Genomic DNA, 23,813 nt, shown 5'->3' on the forward strand with positions numbered 1-23,813 from the left:
TGAAGGCTTAAATTGTTGGATTTTTAGATAGAATTATCTGATTATATATACAGAGCACATTCACCTTCTCCTGTTTGTTTCTAACTGGACATTTTCCATCTTGAAAAACAATGTTCTCTTAAGAGTGTGAATGGCTCCCTACCACTGGCATTCCCACCCCACTCCCAAATCAGCCATAATCAACAGTATTACATGTTTTAAAGGACATTTTGAATTTCATTTAGTCAGCTGTTGCTGTCAAATTTTAACAATGTAGCAATAGTGCTCTGATTTTTTCCCCCACTATTTTGTTTTTTAACTATTACCAATAAGCAGAGGGGTACAACTGCTAGTAAATCTCATTTCTAGAGTTGTTTTTTAAGTCCTGTGCTTTGTTTTTATACCATTTTGGGGATCTGTAGAAATGGAACAAACCAAATATGGGTAAATAAACACAGAATCAAGAGATCACTCCACTTTAATCTTATGCATGCTATACAACCAAGGAGTACAGGATCTTCAAGCTATACAAAAGTTACCTAACATGTTTCTTTCTTGTAAATGATGGCAAATCAGAGAAGACAGTTATGTTATTTATATCTGTTCCTTCTTTCCATTATCAAGTTCTAAAGCAGTTTGTGAATTACTAGAATAAATTTTTGTCTGTTAATAAAATGTCAATTTAACTAGGAAAAAAAATATAAAAGTTGTTTGCCACTTCTTGGAAGCAATGCAGTTCACATCTCTGGAAATTATTCTCACAGGCTCATTAACATTCCAAAGAGTCTAATTTATCTATTTAGTAACTATAAGTACCTCTCAAAATTGAAAGCGCAACAGACACAGAATTCCTAAATTTTATAACTAACTTTTCATGTTCAGTAAAGAAATTATTTGTTACAGAGGGATAGCTAGAGATTTTTCGAGAAGTATATTTGTATCAAAATTCCATAAAAATATAATTAGTTTAATTTGATGGTTTTGAGATTATGCCCTTTGTAACAAAGAATTTCAAATCCTTGAGTTAATGCACGTTCTCCACTTACGTGGGAGGCCAAGATATTTTTTCTACTACCTTTTATGTAAAGTATTCTGAGGTACAAGTGTTGTATCAGGAAAAACATTTGGTGAACAAATGTTAAAAGTAACAAATAACTCTAAAGAGCTGGAAAGACACTACGTTAGTTTGCCTTTCCCATTTTTATGCACATGTAGGGTGGTTCATCGGGGAACTTAACCTTAAGACCTGGGCTGCCAGGTGACAGTTCTGATATTTACTCTTTAACAAGTCTTAGCTCTCAAGAGACACGTCCATGGATGAAAAGCTGTATCTAGTTCAGGCTAGCATTTCACCAGCTTAGGCTGAATGTGAGTCAATTATACTTCCACCACTAACCAAGTACCTGTCAAATTGATTAGACTGACTTCCTAGCATTTGAATATTTGACAGAAATGTCTGTCTTCTAAATTCTGGGCAAAGTTATTGCAACATTATACATTGCAAGAAATAATTCCTGTATTAAACTATATGATACTGAAACAGAGATAAAGCAAACTTCTGAATTCAGGTCAACCATGGTTTTAATTTACGGTTCTAACTTGATTCTGCCAGTTTTTGTGGACCTATCCTACTCAAATACATCACACAACGATGCAAATATATTCTTAGGCTTTGCTTTTGAGTGATATATGCAAAGAACTAGGAAAAGATGCCTAGCACACTTACTAATAATATTTTGGGTGTGAAAAGTTGTTTAGATTTGAATAAGTTTGGGGCAGAAGCATCCAAAAATAAACCAAATAATGTGTTATAAAATAGGTAGAACTGACTAGTGCCCATTTTCGTACTCAAATCTATCTCTGAACAATCTAGAATTCCTTCCTCTCCACTTTTTAAAACTGTCTGTACCAAGCTATAGTTAAATTTGGACTGAATGAATAAACATCTCTCTTCATTAAATACAATAACAGAAATGCTTTAATAATACTGATTTTTTAGTTTGATACTGTATATTTTCTAGTGCATCAGATTAAATTGCTAATGTAACGTTAGAATTATTGAAGTAATTTGTAAATGTTAAACTGGAGACACCTATAGCAGCTCATCAGAGTCAAAATCCATTTCTTTCCAGGATTTAGAGGCATTTCTTTTGTATTGTTCAAGTTCCTAAAACAGAAACATATATCTATATATTAAATCTAATCTCATTACTGAAAGTTATGATACATACATTTGCTACTTGAATGATTAAGGCATATACAAACATTTTTCATCATTATCTTGCTTAGATCAGAGCAACAGGTGGACGTAAAAGCCTCAAAAGTAGGCATGTGTTTTACATGATTGCTATTCTGATTTTAATAGAATGCACTTCACAGAGCAAGGGATGCTTCACTGTAGGTATACAGATACCAGAACTGAACAAAAACAGCACCAGATTAATTTAACAGAAGTATTAATTCTCAATACAGAGCACAGAGGGAGGAAGAAGAAAATAAAGAGCAGAGCAACAAAGAAATTGTCATCTAAAAATTGTATGGAAATAATAAATGGAATTTTCTCTCTCTTGGGGAAAAAACTCCAGCAGCTTTGTCAGCAATGCAAAATTTTCATGAAGTGCCACAGATTTATGAGCAGTAAGAGGATCTGTAATTAGTGCATTTTCTTCATGGTGCTTGCAGGAGTCTAGTTTAGCAGTTAAGCAACTCATAGATGACTGACACAGAACATACTGTGTCTAATCTAAATCTAGTAAGTTGCATTATTAACTAGAACTCTAGTACTGTTCTATCTCTAAGCCAGTCTTTACTCAGTATTTTCACTCCCTCATTATTAATATAAAGTAATTATGATCTCAGAACATACTGAACTGTTGGAAACTTGCCAACAGTTAGGAACAGAAAGAATACTGTGACATTTTAAGGAGCACATGTAACCTCATTTATGCTAAGTAAATAATTCCGATTCTAAAAACTTACTCAAAGGCTACAAGAAAGGGTAAAAGTAGACAATGAAGTTTTACATGTAACAACAACGCTGTCTGGAGATCATGTCTACAAGTGCTGCCTAAATAATTAGCCTTACAGATTTATCACCCAGGTAAACTGTTTCAAGAAAGAGGCAGACAGTTCAGCAGAATTTATTTTGTTGTAATTTTAGCTAGAAGTCAGTTCAGTATAAAGACCATTTGAAACAACTGAATCAGAAATGCAAAGTATCAAAACCACAGCATATATTAAAACTCTGTATCTATATCACTACACACAGAAGTACAGAACAAAATGCTAAATACTTATTTTGGAGACGTATCTAGGGAGGATTACCATTTAAACAAAGGCACATGAAAGAAAAAAAAAGAGATTCAATAGGAGGATATTAAAAAAAAGAATCTTTACCAAATTCACTGATTCAGGAGGAAAAATGCTGTCAGGAAAGTATACTTCCTTAGTTTTCATGTAAAATAGAAAGTAAAATAATTCCCCTGAAGTCAGATATTTAATGGAAAGATCTTTCCAATACAGCTCAAAGATTACTCCAGAGACCCTTTGGAAAAAGGGTACCTTCCTGCTCATAAAGTCCTATAAAACATAAGCAGAATTCTAGAATATACTGCAATTATTCAATCAGCTAAGAGATCCTTTCTCCAAACTGAAAGATCCTATGAAAGAATATCTCTCTAGAGTATGCCAAAACGTTCATGCTAGCATTATGCTTCCTCTGTTTTCCGGGTACCAAGTTTAGGTGACACAGATCAGATTTACAAAAAATTAACAACTGCAATGTAAATACACTTTCAACATAAATACACTTCAACTGTGAGCGCTTTAAACATTACTAATGCTAGCAACTTGTCATAGATGTCTCAACAGTGTCATAAAGTGGATTTCTAAAAATTTTTTTAACCTCAATGCTTCTGTACTTCAGTGTTTCTATAAATTCTTCATCTGTCAAATGCAGAAGATCACACCTAATCTCATAAAGGGATTGGGAAGAAAGACTTAACTGATGTTTGCGAGGCACTCTGATAAGATAACATTACCACACATTCTCAGAGAAAAAAAATTAATACTTTTGTGTTCATTGAAGTGTCTGAATGGCAGGTTGAGAAATAAAGTACACAAAGAATAAGGATGATGAAAAGAAATACTGAACAATTGAATGGAGACATCAGCAAAACAGTATATGATCATGTAATTAAAGACAATACTATAATGTCTACAAACAAAGAGGAAAAATTAAGATTGTAGGAACAGGTTTAATTGTTGTTGCCTTTCCTCAGTTCTGAGGGACTGATACGACCTTAACTTTCCTTTTCATGCAGTTTCTTACTGAAAGTGCCCTCAATCTGGAACACGGTGAAAATAGCCAAGTACTAAAACAAGGATTAAAAATCTTAAGCACCCAAACTTCAGTAGGAAATTTAATAACAGTGCTCTAATAATGCTCTTTAAGTTAGTTGTTTTTTTTTTTTTTTTTAAATAATCTTTTGTACCCATTTGGACATGCTTTCATGTGAAAACAAGAAAGCTTATTCTTGGCAGCTGAGTAAACATTCTAAGTAACTTTTTCTCCACAATATGAAGACTAGCACTTCTCCTGTGGAGAAAATGAAAGATGCTACTAATCTTTTACCCACGTTAAGATGCCTGTCACACTCCTCTGCCCAGCAACACTGGTCTGACCAAGGAGGTTCATCACACAATATGCAATCCTCTATTTTTTTGGTGAGACTGAAATTGTCTCCTGAAATTCTGCAATATGGTCACGTCAGCGAAGTATACTGAAAAAATATGGCTCCTGTTCTGTTGGCCAACACAGTCCCCATATCTCAAACAGCTGCAGGTCTGACACCCAAACTTTTAGCTGCGGATGACACAGTTAATTAGGTCACTCCTATTTTAGGAGGAAACAGGACTATGCTTCCTTGTGAGATGTTACAGAACCTCCCCTTCTGTTTATGACTTGTTAAAGTCTTAACAGTTACAGCCCTGTTTGTTGAGATCTGCTTCCGTTACTTTTTGTTAGCTGACACCAACTGGCACCAGGCATCTACTTCATTTTTTTTAAAGTATGTTTTATGGCATTAGGCTTCAACTAAAACTGGCATCAATCCCTGAAGTAATACTTTTGTGCAACAAAGACCAGTCAGTGTGAACTTTGGCATTGCGTGACACTGACTTCTTAAGTACCTGGTTGGGAGGCTATCCAATTCTTTGGGCTCAAGGTTAGCTTTATCGTTTGCTTCAACTAATGACGCTGCAGACAAATGCCCAGATGAAAAAGGTCCAAGCACCTATTTTGAGGTTTAGCAGTACAAGGCATAACAGGATAGCTAAGACCTGAAACAAACAAAAACCTTCGAAAACACATCTTGGAGTACTTACGTCTGTGGTAGCCAGCATTTCTAAAGGAAACAGAGCAGACACCCCCCATGTACCATCTCACTGCCACAAACATTTAGAAGGAACTAAGGAACAAGACTTTCATGCACTCATAGATGCTCACAGATGCAGGTGGTATATGTGCAGCTCTACTTGACATATTCTTTTAAAAGATCTCACTCATATTCAAGTTACATGTGTACCTAAAATGAAATTAAAGTGACCTTAAAGCATCAAAAGCCAAAAAGCTAGCAGACAACGGAGAGAAACGGATGATAAGTTTGCCGTGTTTGTTGTACATGGACTGTACGAAGCGCCAACAGCAAGCTACATGTTTAAGGCCTAATAAGCATGCCAAAATGAATGTTCTTCTTGAATCTTGAGAACCCTGCAAAGACCACAAAATTCCAGTAATTCCTGGCAAGAATCTGCTAGTTAAAAAATACATTACAAAAAAGCTTAACTCCAGAGAATGAATAAGCAGTAAACAATTGCAACAGCACTAGTCGATATAAACCTGCACATTGCATGTCTGTGGGGTAAGTACTAGGAAAAATTCTGAAAAGACATAGCTGAAAAAGATAGTTGAACAAAGGCACAGTGAGGAAAAGGTAGCCTCAGAGGGCTTTCCAGAGCAAAATGGTCCAGAAACAGAGTGGTGCATCTCATACTTAACTCTGAAAATATTAAGGAGGCAAAATAATCTGGTCTAAAAGAAAACACTCTTGTGGCAGAATGCTGATGAGCTGGACTCTCTCAACTTCTACAGCCAAAAACCGACTCAGATAAATACTAGCTGACAGCCAGCACATTGGAGTGAGCCAGGTACTTTAATCTCAAGAACTTAACCTTTTACCGTGCTAGAGTGTACAAACTCTAGCTGCAGACAAACCCTTCAACCAAGGTTACAAAGTTGGAATTGATTTAATTAAACTGTATTGCCTCAGTTAGCTGTAAATCTATTACATTATTATTGAGCAGTCCTGACCAAGTCCGAGTCAGTCAGGTGTGCTAGTTCATCTATCAGATTCAGTGACAGGGGCTGTATTTTGTTTCTGCTGCTATGTTTTCCTGTTTATTTTTTCCTTTAAAGCTTATCTTTGAGGTAAACAAGCAAAATGGTTATCACCTAGAGTCCAAAGTGGCATATTAATTAACCCAAAGTAACTGAGAAAAATGGTAACATGCACTTAAAAGATTTTAAAATATACGCTGTCCTATGTAACTTTAACTTTGCGTTATGTCCCATGATTTCATTAGCAACATGTTGCATATTAAACATCTTTATAGAGTCCCTTGATATCTATTGTGCAGGAGGAACAATATATTAAGAACATCAGATGTGTGATGCATTTAAAATGTTGCTTTAAAAACAGGATTTTCATGCCACTTTTCATATAACTGGGAAATTCAAAGACACTTAAAGAATCATTGCAACTACAGAGTTCTTTTCTTTTAGATGTATATTGCTATCTTGCTGCATTTCAAATTGAATTAAGTTCTCGGAGTATAAAACATTTTAATAATGTGCAAATAATCTTGTAAAAATTGAACTTCACAATACAGAAGTTTAGGAAATAGCTTCAGATAACAAAAGTAATTTTCTCTTTAATGCTCAAATTACTTGTAGTAGTCCAACTGAAAGAAGCTACACTGGTTTGCAATGCCCTTGAACAGATTAAGATTCTAAAAGCCTGTCTCTTTTGTTTAAAAACAGAAAATTAATAATTTCCTGTATGATTTAATCAACGCATACCAGTATCTTCTTTTGCAAGACATTAAGTATTATCTAAAAATAACAAACCTAGTACACCATATAGTTATTTTGAGATATACAGATACTCTGAGATTACATTATAAAGTCCAAAAGCAATGCGCTTTACAAATTTTAATGATTTCTAAGACTGTTCTTGATGTAACAGAAATTCAGAACCGATGCCTACATTAACAGGATATTACAGGTAACGTGCAAGTTCAAAGACTGCAAGAGATTCTTGAAATGCTTTATTCTTTTATATTATTAACGTATTTCTTTGGATCAGGTAACTATGGGTTTACTGCCTTATGCAATCCAACTAAACTCTGCAAAAAGTGATGGCAGTAATAATCTAATCCTTTGGCTTTCTTTTACAAGCATGCAAAAAGATGAAATTTGCCAGGGTTTTTAGGGTTACCCAAGATTAACTGCAGTGCAATTCAATAAAACTGCCTTTCATCCTAAGATTGGGAGTCTGTAAAAGCACATGCAATCTAGATTGGTACAATCCAGCATCTTAAAACACCGTTAGAAAAATCTCCATTAACTTGGCCCACAAAGAAGTTAAACGGTGTACAAATAAGCCCACGCATAAACTGTGAGAACAGAGTAGAATGTTTCTCAGTCATTCCAGCAAAGAATTTTGTGTGTGAAAGATATGAACCTACATAAAATATACACTCAGTATGTGATACTTCTTCCAAACAAAGAAAAGTACACAAAACTTGATTGATTTTAACAGACCCACACCTATGATATTGATAAAAACTATATGAAGTGTTTCTACTCATGTGATGTTATACACTGGTAATCTATAACACAATGTTCTAACTTTCGTTTAGTTTGCCACTGAATTTTTATATGCAATTAACTCACCACAAATGCAGGGAAATGCAGAAACACTTCAAAATTAGTAAGAAAAAAAACACAAGACCCTTTCACCACTAAAGGTCTTTCCTGGAATTCAGGGGTTAAACTAAGTATCACTATGTAGAACAATTCTATTCACTCTGTTTCAGCTAAAATGTACATAGCCTGCAAACTTGAGTCAGAAACGTTATTATCTCAGTACCTTTCCACTTTAAATAAAAAGTTTTGAAACAGAAAGACAAAAATTAAAAAGTAAACAGCCCCCACCCCAAACCTTGCTCCTGCTTCCTAGACTTTCTGCCAGTCAACACCCGAATGAGAGTACAAGGTACAGAAATGAAGAAATTACTGCCAAGAAAGCGTCACAGCTTTGCCTCAGTATTATTTTAGTGAAACAATTCTGGAAGAGAGTTAGAGGAAAATCTGAATTATTAATTTCTAAAGAAACTGCAGAGACAAAAGTTTGAGATCTAACAATGCTCTACCAGCTTAATGCCTACCAATGGAAAAAAACCCCAAGCAACTGCTACGCTGAAAACTAAAGTTGAAGTTACTTAAAGGCAAAAAAGGGACTACAATTAATTCAGCAATGCTGGTGGTTCTGGAATACCTAACTGCGAACAGCAATTGGAGAACTACCACACACCTGGTTTTTCTGAGCTCTCATAACATCAACATCATACTCAGCATATTGTAAATCCTGCGCAGGGTCCTTGGTATCTTGTAAATCACAGGAACTCTAAAAGAAGAAATGACAAAAGTCCAAAAAATAAAATTTATCTTCCGTTCTTCTAACAAGAAAATGCCATGCTGTAGAGCTAATGTAAGTATTTGCTTTTAATACAAACGTGTTACAGTCTTGCATTTATCGAAGAATTTTGTGCTACAGAACACAGATTATATTTAAAAAAAACACGTTAGATTGGTAAAATAATGAGAAAGTAACAGTACAGTTAGAGCTTAAAGGAAAGAAAATACTCTTATTTGGTAGTTGTTTATTATTCTCAGAATGAAAATATCCTTTCTGGCCCATGACATCTGGGCATAGTTAAGGTTGCTCTTACTAAAGCCTGGGTTTTTTTCATGTTGTCCTGTCATTTCTCCTCACTCATAATAAATGGAAAGTAGCAAGGCAGCAATCATACACATGATGGAATAAAATAAAGCAGAATTATATTTATTATTAGACAAGGCGACAGAAAAAGAAAATTTCAATGCATAAAAAGAGCTTTAAAGTTTAAAGCATATTTTGGAACCAAAACAGAAGACTGGGAATCTACTTGGCAAATCTTTAAATCTGTAATTAGACTGATACCTCAGAATACTGACAGAGCTTGCAAGATGAGAAATGTATTAATTTCTCCAGCTATTTCGGGAGGAGTTCAGGAGTTATCGGGTGGGTGGTGGCAGAGGAATGTTTGTTTATTGTGTTGTAAAACACTATGAAGGAAAAATAACATGAAAAATAAACAGTTCTGTATAGTTTCTGAAAAGTACAGTTGAGTCTTTATCATGTTGGGGCATACTGTAGTGAGAATGGCAACTTAGTGATAATTTATTCTCGTCACAAACCACCTGAAATAATTTGTAGGCTTTGATATGTAGCAGTCAGGTGAGTGGGAAAGGGTGAATTCAAACTCCTCCTCACCAAGAATGGAGATTTATAGACAGAAAACTAGAAGAACCCATTTGCACACCACAATTTGAGGCACAGTTCCATAGCCCTGACTGACTTCCTTGCCTGCCCAGGAAAGCTGTAGGGCAGGAAATAAACAGGGATAAGAACTGCGATACGGTCTATTACACAAGGAGACAGCAGCAGTGTGTATTTGCTCAGGTCAAATAGAAAAGAATTTTGATTTCCTAACAGCCACAGTTACTTTTAATGAAAAGTAGTATTTGGGGGTTTGCCTCTTGGGACCAGAAACTTCTGAAATATGTCCAAGATTTATCACTACGTAGGTGCCAAGGGATTCTAATTGCCTTGCAAGTCCAAACACTTCCCATAGGAAAATGGCAGATTTTGCAAGGAACTCTAACACACTCCCTCTTGGAATACCACAGTCAATGGGTTTAGGTATTAGGGGATATGTCACCTTATAAAATTCCAACTCCATTGTGTACATCTTGTCTCTCAATATACTGAAATGAAACGTTATAACTTTGGAAAAAACCAGAGGATTACATCAGTATTTTCATTATTACTAAATGTAGAAAGGTGACTGAAGATGTAGAAGCTAAGAATCAAAGCCCCACCACATACAAATCTGTATTTTTAAATTGCATGAATTTAAGCAGTTGGAAGAAACAGAACTGCTAAGTGAGACTGAAATTCCAGTCGCTGGATTTGAAAGACAAAAATTAGTAGTGATATTACTTCTATTCTATGGTGAAAGAAGCTGTACAGCAGACATGTAAATACCTACCTTGGGAGGAAATGTTTTCTCAAACACTTTTTTCCACAGTTCCAGAGGTGTGTTTGCACGCATCTTTCCAATATCACTATCAGAGGCAGGTGGTGGTCCTAAGGATTACAGCACAATGCAAAGTGATACAAGTATGTTGTCATAACAACATAAATTATCAAATCATTTTGGATAATGAACCATCTAATTTAGCATTTTATATTCTACAGAGACAAGCTGAAACAACTTTGAAGAAGCACTGATCTCTTACCATGAAATGCACTCAGTGGTATCGCATATTACATTTTCTTTCAGATCTAAGCTTGTTGGTACTTTAATTTAATAAAGTATTTTATTTCAATAAAGTATTGGGACTACTCCAAAAACTACCTAATTCTCAATAATAAATAAATAAATAAGTGCTCAACAATTTAAATATTGAATCATAATTTTAAACTTTCTAGGCCATTTCCTTCAATAATCTGTTAAAACTGACACTGATGTGCTATAAATTTTTAATTTGCTTAAAATTTTTTTCTTGTTTTCAAAAGCAACTAAGCAACACAGACAATGAACAGGAAACGTGCTAACCTATTTGGCTTAGCGAATCCAGGCCTGCTGGTATAAATAGAGGTTTGCTGTGATCCACCGATACAGACTTGCTAAACAGAAAAAAGAAAATTTGCATTTAGCAATCAATGGAAAATTACATTATTCCAGATAAAATGTGATTCTTACTGGGTTTTGCACACAAACATATGTAAATAAAAACATACTCGGTTCTAGTGACGACCATGTTTCTAATCTATCAGTTTTGGGATCAAAACAAAGGACTTATCACTGTCCTGTGCAGAGATAGGCAGCTGAGGCACAGGAGTCAAAGTCCACCAACAAGAATCTTTCAGAGATCGTATTTTAGAAAAAAAATATTTTTGGCGATTAAAATGTTTTTTATTAAGTACTTTATTACATGTGGGAAAGACATGTAATAATCGGATAATAATTATGTTACCTTTTGTCATAACCAAATGCCAAGTGATTAATAAGAACACGGGCTTTCAGCAGGAGAGCCTCAGATTTACTGGTAAACTAAACAAATCAGAAAACAAAATAGACATTATGATCTTCCATCACAGAAATATTACATTATGTCATCTACACAGAAGATTTCAGGCATAAATTTGGTGTATGTTCACTGAACTTTCCAAAACATGAATGTATTTGTCACTGAATGTATAGATCAAGAAAGATTAAATTTAAAATAGTATAAAGATTAAAGAATAAATTTTAACATAGATTCCAAACTTCTAAAGTATGCACATTAAGAGACACAAGTCTTTTGCCCAAGACTAACGAGTTATTAAGATTTTAAGCTACATTAGAAATTATGCAGAATACCATAAACACATGAAAATGTAATGAATAACTATAAAATTGTTCACACATTGTAAAAGCACTTTGACAGTGGCAGAACTGGTACAAATTTACCAGAATGCAGCTCCCAGAGTATCTTCTCAAAGAGCATGCTTATTCCTGTATAAGGGCTTTTGTATCCTAACAGATTCATGTCTTTGAGAAAGAAGTCAGCTCCCTACTGTGCGAAGTTTCTCCCACTCATTTTAATGTGAATCAGGATTTAGCAGCCGAAGAGTTTTAGGCTCCTCGTTTTTTTGTTTTTAATTACAATAACACTTAAATACTTTCTTTAAAAAAAAAAATGAAGCAAAACAGTTGTATTCTCAGTTAACAAAAGATGAATACACACGTCAAAGTACAAAAGTTGTACAATGTTACATGGATGCAAAAGGACATGCTGTAATAACAACTGAAAGCAAACATAAGTAGTTTGGTAATCAAAATAAGCCATTATGAAATATTATTTATAAAAAACAACATGGTTGATATAATTAGAACCATCTTCTGATGTAGAAAACTGAAGAGGCAGCTTTTTTGGACTGTGAACCTGAACATGCATGTTTCTGCCTTTACTCAAAAGATGATCTGCCAAACTCAAAATCAATTTATATACCCACATAAACACTGCACTGTCCTCATGGTTGGCAGTTCCTACCCATTACTGTAAAAAAAACCCCTGCTTTTATTCTTCAACACCATAAGTGTGGTAATCTGGTTATGTTTCAAGTGCTGTGAAAATGTGCCCTTGGATCTACATTTTTAAATCTACTGAAGCCAGGTCACTAGACCTAAGATCACACTTCTACCAAAAATGCCAGTTCTCTATCTACAGTGATTACTTGTGCCTGCCCTCCTTCCTTGTACCAAAAAAATTTTGCCAGACAAGCAGTAAACTCAATCTGGGAACTCAGTTGGCTAACATAACTACTTTTATTTAGTTTTTGCTGATACTGGGAATTATGTGGTTTGTTCACAACACATATCCAGCCATCCCCTCCCAATACCTGTAACCCGCCCAACAGATTAAATCATGAAGAAAGATATTTTAAAACTAATTGCATCCCATTCGCTCTACAGTTTTAAATTTCTATTTTTTAAAATATTGTTTTATAACACAAATATTGCTCATCTTCTCTGTCCTTCGTTAGAAAGTGAATATACACACCACTAATGATGCTCCATAATAATGCGAAACAAATCGAAGTGTCTTGCTTATTATTTTCCTCATTTCAGAGTCAAATTCCTGAAAAAGTTGATATTGAACATATACATAAGAAACAAAACCAAAAATATTACAGCTAGAACTTTTCATTTTTTGTATAAACTGCAATGCTCTTAGGCTACAATACATGACGCTTTCAGCTGTCAGCATAATTATATCTTAAGACAGAATCAGTAACAGCCTACTCCGAAAAGAAATGTCACAATTTCCCTTTGTTTCTTTTTTTACAGAGGGAGCCCGGGTCAGGCAATATGTTAGTCCAGAAGAAGTTTCTTAATTGGGAATGCGTATTCAATTTTCAATTAATTTGTTTCATTTTGTTTTAAATTTTTAGAAGCAGAAATACTGCCTACTAGAATAATAAGGATTTTTTCTTTTTGTTACAATATTGTAACTTTCAGTAGACTTCAGGTATATGCTCTGTAAATTCTAATACCTGCAAGATTTGAAAGGTACATGCAAATATCTTTTCATCAATGTTTCTTTAATATAACATCATACAGATGGCCCTCCTCAGATAAAATGGGTGAAAACCTGGCTGCAATGAAGCCTGCAGGAGTCTATCCGTAGACCCCAAAGGAATTAGGCTGCTATTCTGTGCTTATTACGTGATTTTTGAAGAGGACATGGCTCAGCATAAAGCCTCAGTATGAAAGAAGACACAGTATCTTACTCATAAAGAACTAAGTAACTTAGAGGGTCAGCCAAGTACCAATGCACTATGTAGTCATCCAGAGAAGCACAGACTGCCAATACAGCAGCTAAAAATCAAGTATTCTGTTCCAGTTTCTCATGGTCTAGTGCTGCTTCAAAATTGGGTATGCATTTGTTTGGATTGTTAATGTTCTGGGAGAGAATCCAGAAGTACTATGACATTTCTTTCCTCTCCTCCGTAAAAGATGCAACTACTCACTTGTCACTAAAGAAGTCACTAAAGTGACTAACTTGTCACTTAAGAAGCACTTAAAAAATCTTCTAGACTGAAATGACCGTTTACTGTTCATGCTGCCACAACTACCAAAAAATCTGACCAGCTGACATGAGAGATGCCCCTCTTTCACTGCCATAAACTTGCAGCTGCTGCCAGAAGGGACACATGGAGCTGGATTTCTCTCATTGTAAAAGAAAGTCATCAACATGATGGTTTTTTGTTTCCCTCTTTGCGCTGCAGCAACATATGTATCAACAATTTTGAAGTACATCAGTTTGGGAATGTTTTCTGAAGGAATGACAGCATGCCCTCCATAACACTGTTGTATGGAAAGACTTTTTTATGGTAGAAGGCTGACTGGCTGTACCTTTGTTCAAATGATTACTATTATAGTACCAAGATTTTAGTATACAGAATCTTTTAGTTATGAAAAAAAATATTACTTATTACTTACATGAAAAATGTCGTATTTGCTTCCAATTATCACCAAGGGTATTGGAAAAGGGTCAACTAACTCATAATCCTATTAAACAGAAATCCAACAGTTAAGACATGTAAACAAACTGTAGAAGATTGCAACCATTAAAACAGCTAAAAGAGGTTCAAATCAATTCAAAGCAGACATCCTCTATTTTTTCAAAATTTTAAATCAAGTGAATAAACTTCAATGCAATATCCATACCATGTTCTACAATTTTCTCATTTTTTTCATAGATGGTCAGGAAATAATCCCTCTGGCATAAAAGGGCTTTTACACCATATATTCCAGCTCCAAAATTAGATGGGAAGTGAGGGAAAAAGTCATATATTCACAGAACAACTGCCAGATTGGATTAGTAGAACTGGCTTTTTGACACATTCCCTCTCCTTGCATCATATCCAAAGTCATACAGACAGAAGCTCAAGAAAATTAAGCTGAATGATTAGTTCATGTCACACATTTGTCCTCCCCACATCACATTTTCCAAACTCTTGAAAATCATATTAAATGTTTTTTAAATGTTTGATATCAGCAGAAAAAGGGAATGTCACCCACCAACCAAGAAAATGCAAACCAACACCAACGGATGAAAACAGCACTGGGGGTGTAGTTAACTGTTAAATAGCTAACTTCTGATAAAAAGTTTTAATAATTAATTACAATAATTCTCAAGTTACCTGGAAGGTTTTCCTGTAGTCCATATGAAATGAGACAATCCCCCCATGTGTTCACGTAATTAGTCAAGCTGCTTTGGTTGCAGCAGAGTGGAAAAGAGATGTGTTGTAGCAGAGGTTGACCTAATTGTTCCCTTCTAAAACTGGTTATTTCACATACAGGTTGAATGAGAGTACATTAGCAAGACGCTGCACATATTGCAAATCCTCTACTTTGAGAGGAAAAATAATGGCTTCACTCATACACCGTCAAGACAAGCTTTAAGCAAAATTATCATAACTTAAAACTGCATGTACAGAATACAGAACTGAAATAATTAGTTTTAGTTTCTGAACTAAGAAAAAATTAATTTGGGATAACATCAAAAACATTAAAACTGGCATACTGAACCCTATGCATCTCTGGAGTATGGTATTATTTTTTTGACTGTGGACTACTTTAGGTGCATCCAGCCTTTGTAAACAAGGTCTGCAACTGATATGCTTTATCATCACAGCAAATAATTCTTTATCCAGGCCAATGGAATATATCTAATACTTAAAAAAACACTTCTAAGAACCTCATCAATTCCTGTTTGTTATACAAACATGTTTAGCTATAAAAAGGCAAATAAAAATCTGTGTAAGCTGTCATTGACTATAAAAGATAGTACTGTCTCCCACAAAATTGACATAATTTGTTCTTGAGCAATGATGAAAGTAAAAAGAGAACCAAGGAGTAACACAATGTTTTGTTTGCATTCTTTCTGGTTTTGATAATGAAGGCTGAATAGAAATTCTAGTTTAGAAGGTATAATTGTGTTCCCTACAGAGCAAGTATAAGAAGTCTTCTTAAAATTAATGGCCTTATTCTTTCCACTTATTAAAAAATGCTTGCAGTTTTCTGGTACGTAAGCCCCTATATGTAAACTTGACACTGTGGTCATGATTTATTGCCATGTGTGCTTGTAGGCTTTTAGTTTTTGTGAATTACCTTCTCTAAAAGTAAAAAACAAAATCATCATCCAGCAGATGTCAAACCCTATACTCTAAATATACTGTGTTGCACATGTTACTTTCTCATAAATTTTAAGTTACTTTAAATTTTTGAGCGATATAAGCATTTGCTGTACTGCAGCAGTAACTAGATTTATGGGCCAATTCTTTGAATAGTTGAATACTTATTGATGCATTATATACACACAACACTTGCAGAGGTTTAATGCACAATGACTTTTCATTTCTATTGTGCATAATCTAGTTTAGCTTTTCCAGAGATTTAGTTAGCAATTATGTTTAAAGGACTGATGTTAACATTTCTGAAACTTTATAATTTAATTAGTTGTCAGATTATCAAAAGGCATTGAGTTTGTGATAGACATTTAAATAAATGCAAAGTATATAGTCATGTTGATGGCTGTTATAACTATATTCTTTGCTTAAATTTGTACCTTCAGCTAGTCTCTTGCTAGATGACTTTTGTACATTCTAGTTTTCATCTTCATTTTAAAAAGATGAGGGGGGGGAACAGCAAACTGCTACTCTAAAACTTTTGATTGGTGTAACATGCCATAACAATCACATTAGATATCTAACAAAAAGATATAAGAAACCTTCTTTCCTTGTTTCTGCTCTTATTGAATTTTTATTAAATTGCTATAATTTTCCAGTGAACAGGTTCATCTACATCAAATGGATTTTCAGTCATGCATAAAAATCTAAAAGAGTTGTTTATGATTTTCAAAAGCATTATCTTTAACTGTATAAAGGCCTGTGACATCTGGAGAAAATATTAGAAGTAACTTACTGGGTGATCCCTCTGCAGATTGTTCTGCATCCTCTGTTTAATTTCAGTAGCTACTTCAGGATTTGTCTTTTCTAGTTTGGTTAAAATTTTGTTCACATGGTTCCTGGTGACCTGCAGAAGTTTCTCCATAGTAGTCCAGAGTTCGCTAGGTTTGGACAAATCCAATACAAGAACTACTGCAAATGACCTATTAAAGAGGCATTATTTAATCAAATCTTTAGTGCATGAGACAACATTTTCATAAACAACCATACCTGTAGTACAAATGCTGAAAGCACCAAATGTGAAAATACAAATGCTAAGACTGAATTAAATGTCTCAGCAAAGGAAGATGGCTTTTAAGGATACTCTGAGCTCTGAAGAAAAAACTTTCCTTTGTCTCTTGTTCAGAACTATTACTCTGGCAACTTCCCATCACAAATTTGCAGGGGAGCTTGTATATATCAAGCTTTGTTTCTGCAGACTTTGTTTCAAAGCAGTAAAATATGCAAATATTCTGAGCCCATTTAGCTCCTTCTTCCTGTATGACTGGGCACTTCTACCATCATGTATCCCTGCCATCTCGTTAAGTCTACAATACCAGATGAAGCAATGTTAGCAAATGGATAGGATCTTTCCTAACCATTGATGTATTAGAAAGTTATATACTTTAGTTATTCTTTTGTAATATGAAATGGAAAAAAATGGTTAAGGGCAATATTCTGTGCCATGGTCAGTGCCAGTTACCTGGAACCTCAAATGAGTGTATGAGAAAATCTTTGGAAAGATAAATAGAAGAAGTCTGAGCACTCAAGACATACTTGGCAGTTACAAGGCTCTTAAAGGTGGATTACGATAAAGAATGTTTCACATATAAACTCCTCTCCTTCCAAAATCCTGCCTCCCAACACTCTAACTGCATTAAAGTGCAACTAACTGTAAAGAAGAACATCGCAAGAGCAGCTATTTAAATGGGTGAAATCATTCTTTTACATTCCATCCTGACTTGAAAAAGGGGATTGCAGATCAGACTGGTATTATAAAGACTACAAAACAAAATGAATGTCCAATTTCACTTTAAAATGCTGTGGGGAATAAATCTGGTGAAAAGTCTCTTGATGAAACTAGATATAGTTCATGGAACTTTTAAATAAGCAAATGGCTTGACTACAGACAGATGAGAAAACCAGTGAAAAGCACGTAAATCGAAATGGTAGAATTTTTGACTAGCATGTGGAAATACCACCTTATGAACAGAAGTGGTCTTACAGAACAGTGTTGCTATCCCATCAAAGATCATCTACATCAGAAGATTCCTTATCAGTAAAAAGGGAAGAAAAGACTGATGGAGATGGAGCTCAGTTTAGTTCGTTCAGACAACAGCTGAAAAATTACAGTTGAGTTCCACTCCCCCCCCCAACCTTTTCTAGAAGCTGAAAGCTTCACATGCTTTTGAAGTGGTGGGGTTTTTTTTCATTCCTTCTTAGTCTCTTACTAATTAATGGCATTATCTCAATAGCCAAAACAGCAGCAAAGGTACATGATAAAATTTTTATCCCTCCTTTTTCTCCCCCCCCCCAGCCCCACAGAAATTAAAGCTCACTACCAAAGAAATAAAGCAATGCATCATAACACAAAAAGTATCTTGTGATCCTTTTCTCCCCTTCCACTTTTAGCTTCATTTTCCCTAAGCAGAAAAAATGCAAAATGCATCCCCTATCACCTTCTCATTTCTTCATACAGCTCTTCAGGCATTTTTCTTCCTATACTATTCCATCACTTTTATGGACTTTTCTCACTATGTTCTCTTAATTATCTCAAAATTCCTGTGTCCTTTTGTCTTCTAATAATTTTAATAGTTTTAGGTCCTCTCAGAAACATCAGCTCTCTTGTACGCTCTTCTCATCAGATGATCCCTTCACTTCCCAAAAATCCAGATTTTTTTTTCTTGTCATAACTTTTTGCCTTGTTTTTCACCATAAAATACTGCCCCTCATAGAGGAAGCATCTAACTTTGCATACAGAAGTAGGGGCAAGATTTTATTTTTCTATGTCTCCAAGTTGCTTTTTCTACTCTTTCACTGAGCATAAAGTTCCCATGTCTTTTTTTCTGTATTTCTTGTTCTATATACTTAAGGCCAACTTATTGCCTTCATGTTATTGCTTTCTTTTGTTGGAGATTGCTAAGAACTTGGCTTATTAGGAGAGAACTGTGAAAAGGAAGGTCAAAGCAAAGTATCAGTGGTATTACAATGATTTTTAGAAAAAATCGTAAACGTTTCATCTTACATTTTTGAAAGAGTTTTCTACAATAAAAGGTCTAGAGATTTACTTATGTTTGAAGGAAAGCCAAAATCAACTTTGGAATTGTAATATTAATCCCTTACCTTATGTTGTTGCTAGTGATTGGTATTCGAATCAGTTCCAGTAACGAGGTTCCACCACCTAGCTCCCAAAAATGAGCTACATCTTTAGGCTGTAAAACAGGTTATGTTAGAAACGTGTGCTTCTGTGCAACACCAAGAGAAGATCATCTAATAAATTGGCTTTTCATGCAAGTGACTCAGAACAAGAACATATACTGTTTCACTAGTATTTTCCAAAAAACAAAACCAAACAAAAACCTCCCCATGTTCAGGAAACCCCATACAACGCTCTATAGGGACTCCAGGCATGCCTATGACTATCTTGATAAATGACTATGGTAAAGTAAAAAAGTCAGGAAACAGCATGATGAATAATAAACATTAAAAAAAACACATTCTCTTCCCTTTCTTTCTCTTTACTGCAGCTCAAGACTAATGATTTTTGAGAAATTCACAGCTGGAAAAGTAAGGAAACTCTACCTTTGCATTTCATCCCTGGGAAAAGTTTTAAGTGATTTTTATCTTTCAGAGTCAGATTTTCCACCTCCAGCTTTAGTAACGGAAGCAGCAATTACCTGCAGCAATAGTTACTGCTGCTGGGCAGTGTTGTGCTGTGATGGGAATGGGTTCAATATTTCTGTTAACATAATCTGCAGTGCAAAATTTAGTGCTATGGACACATAACCCAAAAATTTAATTATGATTCAACATCCTCTAGGACGACTGCTTCTCTCACAAAACTGGCTGTAAAGTATCTTCATTGGTTTGTACTCATTTTGCATTTTAAAGACAAAATTCAAGGCATGCATACTATATTACAATGGGAAAATAAAAACACTGAAACACAAAAAACAAAGTAGTTTTTATAGATGAATCTGGTTGCTTTGTGTTGTACTTTGCTCTCTGATCTACTGTGTTTCAGTAAGAGGGAAAAACATAGATTAAAATACAAAATTAAGCTAGCCGATTTAAATAAAATTGTATTAAAAAACCCTTTATGTTTCACAAAAAATAGGCTAAAATCCCTAAGGTTCTTATACATAAAACCCCACATATCTTGTGTGTGTGTGTATGTGTATATATATATAAAGATATGGTCAACTATACTTTCTGGATACTCACTGTATTGTGTCTCCTTGCCTTTCTTCCAAAAGTATATTCCAAGGCTAATGTTGGCTTTGGAATCTCTTCCCTATGCAACGAAAAATAACTTTGTTTTGTCAAGATCCTCTACATAAAGTTAATTCTACAGTTACTAAATTAGATTTATCAGTCAGTTCAGAATTTGGCTTAGAAACAGCAGTACAGAGAGGACACTTTTAAGACAAGAGGTCCCCATTGCTGAAGACAGGAGAAGTAGCAGCACCAACCTGAAGAGGTGGCCATTTAAGCTCTCCAGTACTGGAGAGGGACTGAAAGGGTCAGATGACAGGTAGTAATGAGGGGAAATAACTTTATCCATTAGCGATCAACCAGTCACAGAATACAACATCAGAATACAACATCTGTATACATGCATTATGAATTATCACACAATATAACTCTTTATGTAAAATTCTAACTCACAGCTGAAAACTACTTTTAAAAAGTTGACACATACCTCTCAAGACACCTCAGTATAATAGTGGTCTTTCCCTGGAAATTAAAACCAAAGAAGAAGTGTACTGTACTCTCATTAAAGCCTTATTATGGAAACTTAACTGCCAGCCTTCCATCAGAATCAAGTTACACTACCATTATTATAATTATACACTAATAGAGATGACAAATACAGTAATAGGAACAGTATGCTTAAAATTAGACATTCGTGATCAACCTGGCCAACTCTGTTAAACTGTTTATCAGGTTTTTATCATTATTAATACATTTATGTAATGTTTGGCTTCCACTGGAATTAAGTATTACTGATGAGATAAAAAGAATGCTTAAAATACAAATAAACATACAGAAAAGTAAGTCTTTACACTGTTGGAATTCAGACATGGAGTACCATACCACTGAGTACTCAGTGGAATGCCCACCCTCCTCAGAATGAGAACATGACATATTTTGTCTTCAGAAGAATTAAGTGAACCTAATATATGAAAATACCAGATATTTTCCGACACAAACTATGTTCAAAAAGCACAGAACTGTACACTATTTAGCATTACCCCATTTTTGTTTCCCATAAATAATATTGACTTTTCCCAAACTCCCACATGCTTGCCATCGTCATCGGGGTTTTCTCTCTTCTCTACTTCAGCTATAGCAAGATCCCATAAAGTATCGCTAGATGGAAAAAATAAAGTGTCATTAGAGCAAACAGTGGAGTCCAGACCATAATTCATTAAAACATCTAAACTGTTAAATCAACAGTATTGCAGTTAATTATTATTATTATTTATAAGTATTACTATTTCAGACCACAGGCCCTCTGCTTGTGGAAGTACTTCTAATAATACCAGGTTAAGTAAAAAGCCTCTGGTAACCCCCATATCCATTTGTGGCACACGCTGAGTAAATACCAGCTGTGTGATGGCAGGCTTTGTTTTGAGTACGTGTAAAAACACTTTTAAAAGGTTTTCTAACGATTAAGGCTTTTGACCGCCCCTTGCGGGTCAGGCTGGAAGCCTGTTGAGCCGGGAGCTCCCGGCCGCGGCACCGGAGGCGCCGGTCACGAGCCAGCGGGCGCGGGAGGGCTCAGGCCCTGCCCCCGGTGCCCCGGGGAAGGCCTCCTTCCCCTCAGGCTCCCGCACGGCCACCAGCGGGGCGCTGGGGTGGGTTAGGCCTCCCCCTTTTCCATGGGGTCCCTCGCAGGAGCACCGGCTGCTGGCGCCAAGGGGCCGGCATGCCCCCATCCAACCCCGGCCCTACTCGCTCTCGGGGGCAGAGGCCGAAACAGGCCTTTTTACGCCTCCCTTCCGCCTTCAGGCTGTCCCCCCCGGCCGCCGGTTCCTTCCCCGTACGGCTGCAGAAGCGAACCTCCGTCGAACCCAGGCAGGACTCCCCGTTACCTGGCCTTGGGCATCGCTCCTCAGGGCCCGGGCCCGGCTCCCCATCGCCATGGGAACCGCGCAGGGCACGCTGGGAGGTGTAGTTCCGCGGGGCGGAAGTGGGGGGGCGCCTTCCGGCCCGGCGCTGGTGGCGCAGCGCCCGCCTCAGCCCCCCGGCGGCGCTGTCGGCGGGCAGCAGCGGGGCGGGCAGGGCCTCTCTGCCGGTTGCCCGCGCTGTGGCGGGCTCAGCTGCAGGCCCCGTGAGGTGGGTGAAGGGCCGCGCTGGTTCCACCCAGGGTCCCGCCCGCCCCCGGGGCCCGGAGTTGTTCGCGGGAGCGGCAGCCGCCCCTGTCGGTCGGGTGTTGAATGTGGTGCCCCGCCGTGCCGCCCGTGAGCCGTGCCGGAGCCTCGGGGTCCGTGCGGGACCTCGGCTGTAGCCCTTGTCGTGAAGGGACAAAGCACTTGAGCCGTGGGGAAAGGGCGTAAATGGCGGGAGGCCCTTGCTTTACCTCAGCCTTAAGCATCGGCTCCCTGTGAGCTCGTGGTCCCCCCAGGTAGCTGTGTGGTAGTTCCTGCCCTCTAAAGTGAACTACTGCATAAGAAAATAACTATTTTGTAGTTACTGGCGCACACTACTGGTAAATCCAAATAAATCCAAATACCATGTTAGGGTTAGAGAGTGGGATTTAAAGGGTGCGGTAAAATGCCGGGATGACCCAGTGTATGAAAGGGATATGGGATGTAGGTGAACTGGACAGGTCCAAAGTGCCAGGGAAGTGACGTGAAGTCCAGGACAGCAATCACAGCTGACCTTCTGTAGCCAAGTAGCTGCTTTGCATCTACTTCGAGAGACTAAAGATGGAAAAATCTAAGTAAAATCCTCTTATCTGTTTGATCAACAGCAGGAAAGTGGCCTCATTCATAATGATTAACTCTGAATTAATTTTAGCTATTCCTTTGTCATTCCTCGGAGAAGGCTTATGTAGCCTTCCACAGACTCTCAGTAATAATTTTCTTTAAAGAAAAGGTTTTTCCAATTTTAACTTTCCTAATCACTCAGTTTCAGTGCCAGAGGCCTTCATATGGTTATTTTTGCCTGTCTTTATTTACTCCCAGGTTTTTATATGGATCTTTAAAGCATTTGCTAACCCCCTATAGATATCATGATCCTGGTAATTAAAAGCCAGAAAGAAATTTCTTTGCTTAGTGTTGTGCAGTGGCAGGTCATGCTGGTGCCTTTCTAAGTGTATTTCTTTCATCAATTTCATTTCAACAGTTCCTGTTATCTTGGTATACAAAGCCAGTGCTGATTTATCAGCAGCAGTTAGGGACGGTAAAAACCCTGGACAAAGTTGCTCTTGCTCTGCCAAAGAAACCAAAACTAAGGTAGGAATTGCTCCTGGCACTGTGACATTGGCATATATTAACTATGGAGTTAGGAGCGCAAGACTAAAATGCGAAGTATTTTTTATAGTGACTTACTCACTGGCATGTGCTGCAGTACAGACCTGAGCTGGGAAGCACAGTATAAGGCTGTACAGTTAGTAAATAGTACTGAAGTCCAAGCTGGAAATGAAATCGAATTTTCAGT

General features: G+C 36.6%; 2 protein-coding genes across 8 annotated transcripts in view; one reads left to right on the forward strand and one right to left on the reverse strand.

Annotated features, from left to right (window-relative positions):
• ABCG5 (ATP binding cassette subfamily G member 5) overlaps positions 1-10,759 on the forward strand; it is a 28,423-nt gene extending 17,664 nt beyond the window's left edge. Inside the window, exon 13 of the mRNA XM_037405699.1 lies at positions 10,623-10,759. Within this exon, the coding sequence (XP_037261596.1) occupies positions 10,623-10,633 (11 nt within the window). The 3' untranslated portion in view covers positions 10,634-10,759. The remainder of the gene's footprint in view (positions 1-10,622) is intronic.
• Positions 440-22,355, reverse strand: DYNC2LI1 (dynein cytoplasmic 2 light intermediate chain 1). Of its 7 annotated transcripts, none has more exons than XR_005107007.1 (14): positions 22,244-22,355; positions 21,449-21,518; positions 20,848-20,882; positions 20,370-20,439; positions 19,269-19,357; positions 16,903-17,089; positions 14,416-14,484; positions 12,974-13,051; positions 11,405-11,481; positions 10,984-11,054; positions 10,414-10,511; positions 8,634-8,726; positions 5,170-5,319; positions 440-2,146 (listed from the first exon to the last, which is right to left on the reverse strand). XR_005107007.1 is itself a non-coding variant. In XM_037405702.1 (13 exons), exons 1-13 carry the CDS (start codon positions 22,255-22,257, stop codon positions 2,072-2,074), a joined length of 1,074 nt encoding a protein of 357 aa, XP_037261599.1. In that variant the 5' UTR covers positions 22,258-22,355; the 3' UTR covers positions 440-2,071. The 7 variants fall into 7 exon arrangements, 2 of the variants coding, with proteins under 2 accessions (XP_037261599.1, XP_037261598.1); XR_005107006.1 differs by having other exon boundaries at positions 21,401-21,518; XR_005107005.1 differs by having other exon boundaries at positions 22,212-22,312.
• Positions 22,356-23,813: the final 1,458 nt, after the last annotated feature.

This window comes from Falco rusticolus, chromosome 12 (genome assembly GCF_015220075.1).
Source record: "Falco rusticolus isolate bFalRus1 chromosome 12, bFalRus1.pri, whole genome shotgun sequence".
NCBI classification, from domain to species: Eukaryota; Metazoa; Chordata; class Aves; order Falconiformes; family Falconidae; genus Falco; species Falco rusticolus.

Bases quoted from the DNA above. Each gene is read 5' to 3' on its own strand.
- DYNC2LI1 (XM_037405701.1), bottom strand. From the start codon at position 22,294: ATGGCGATGGGGAGCCGGGCCCGGGCCCTGAGGAGCGATGCCCAAGGC. The intron at 13,052-14,415 runs GTAAGTAATAAG...CAACTTTTTCAG, and splicing joins GCAAATACGACATTTTTCAT to GAATTTGACTCTGAAATGAG. The intron at 2,147-8,633 runs GTGTGTGGTAGT...TTTCTGTTTTAG, and splicing joins TGAGAGCTCAGAAAAACCAG to GAACTTGAACAATACAAAAG.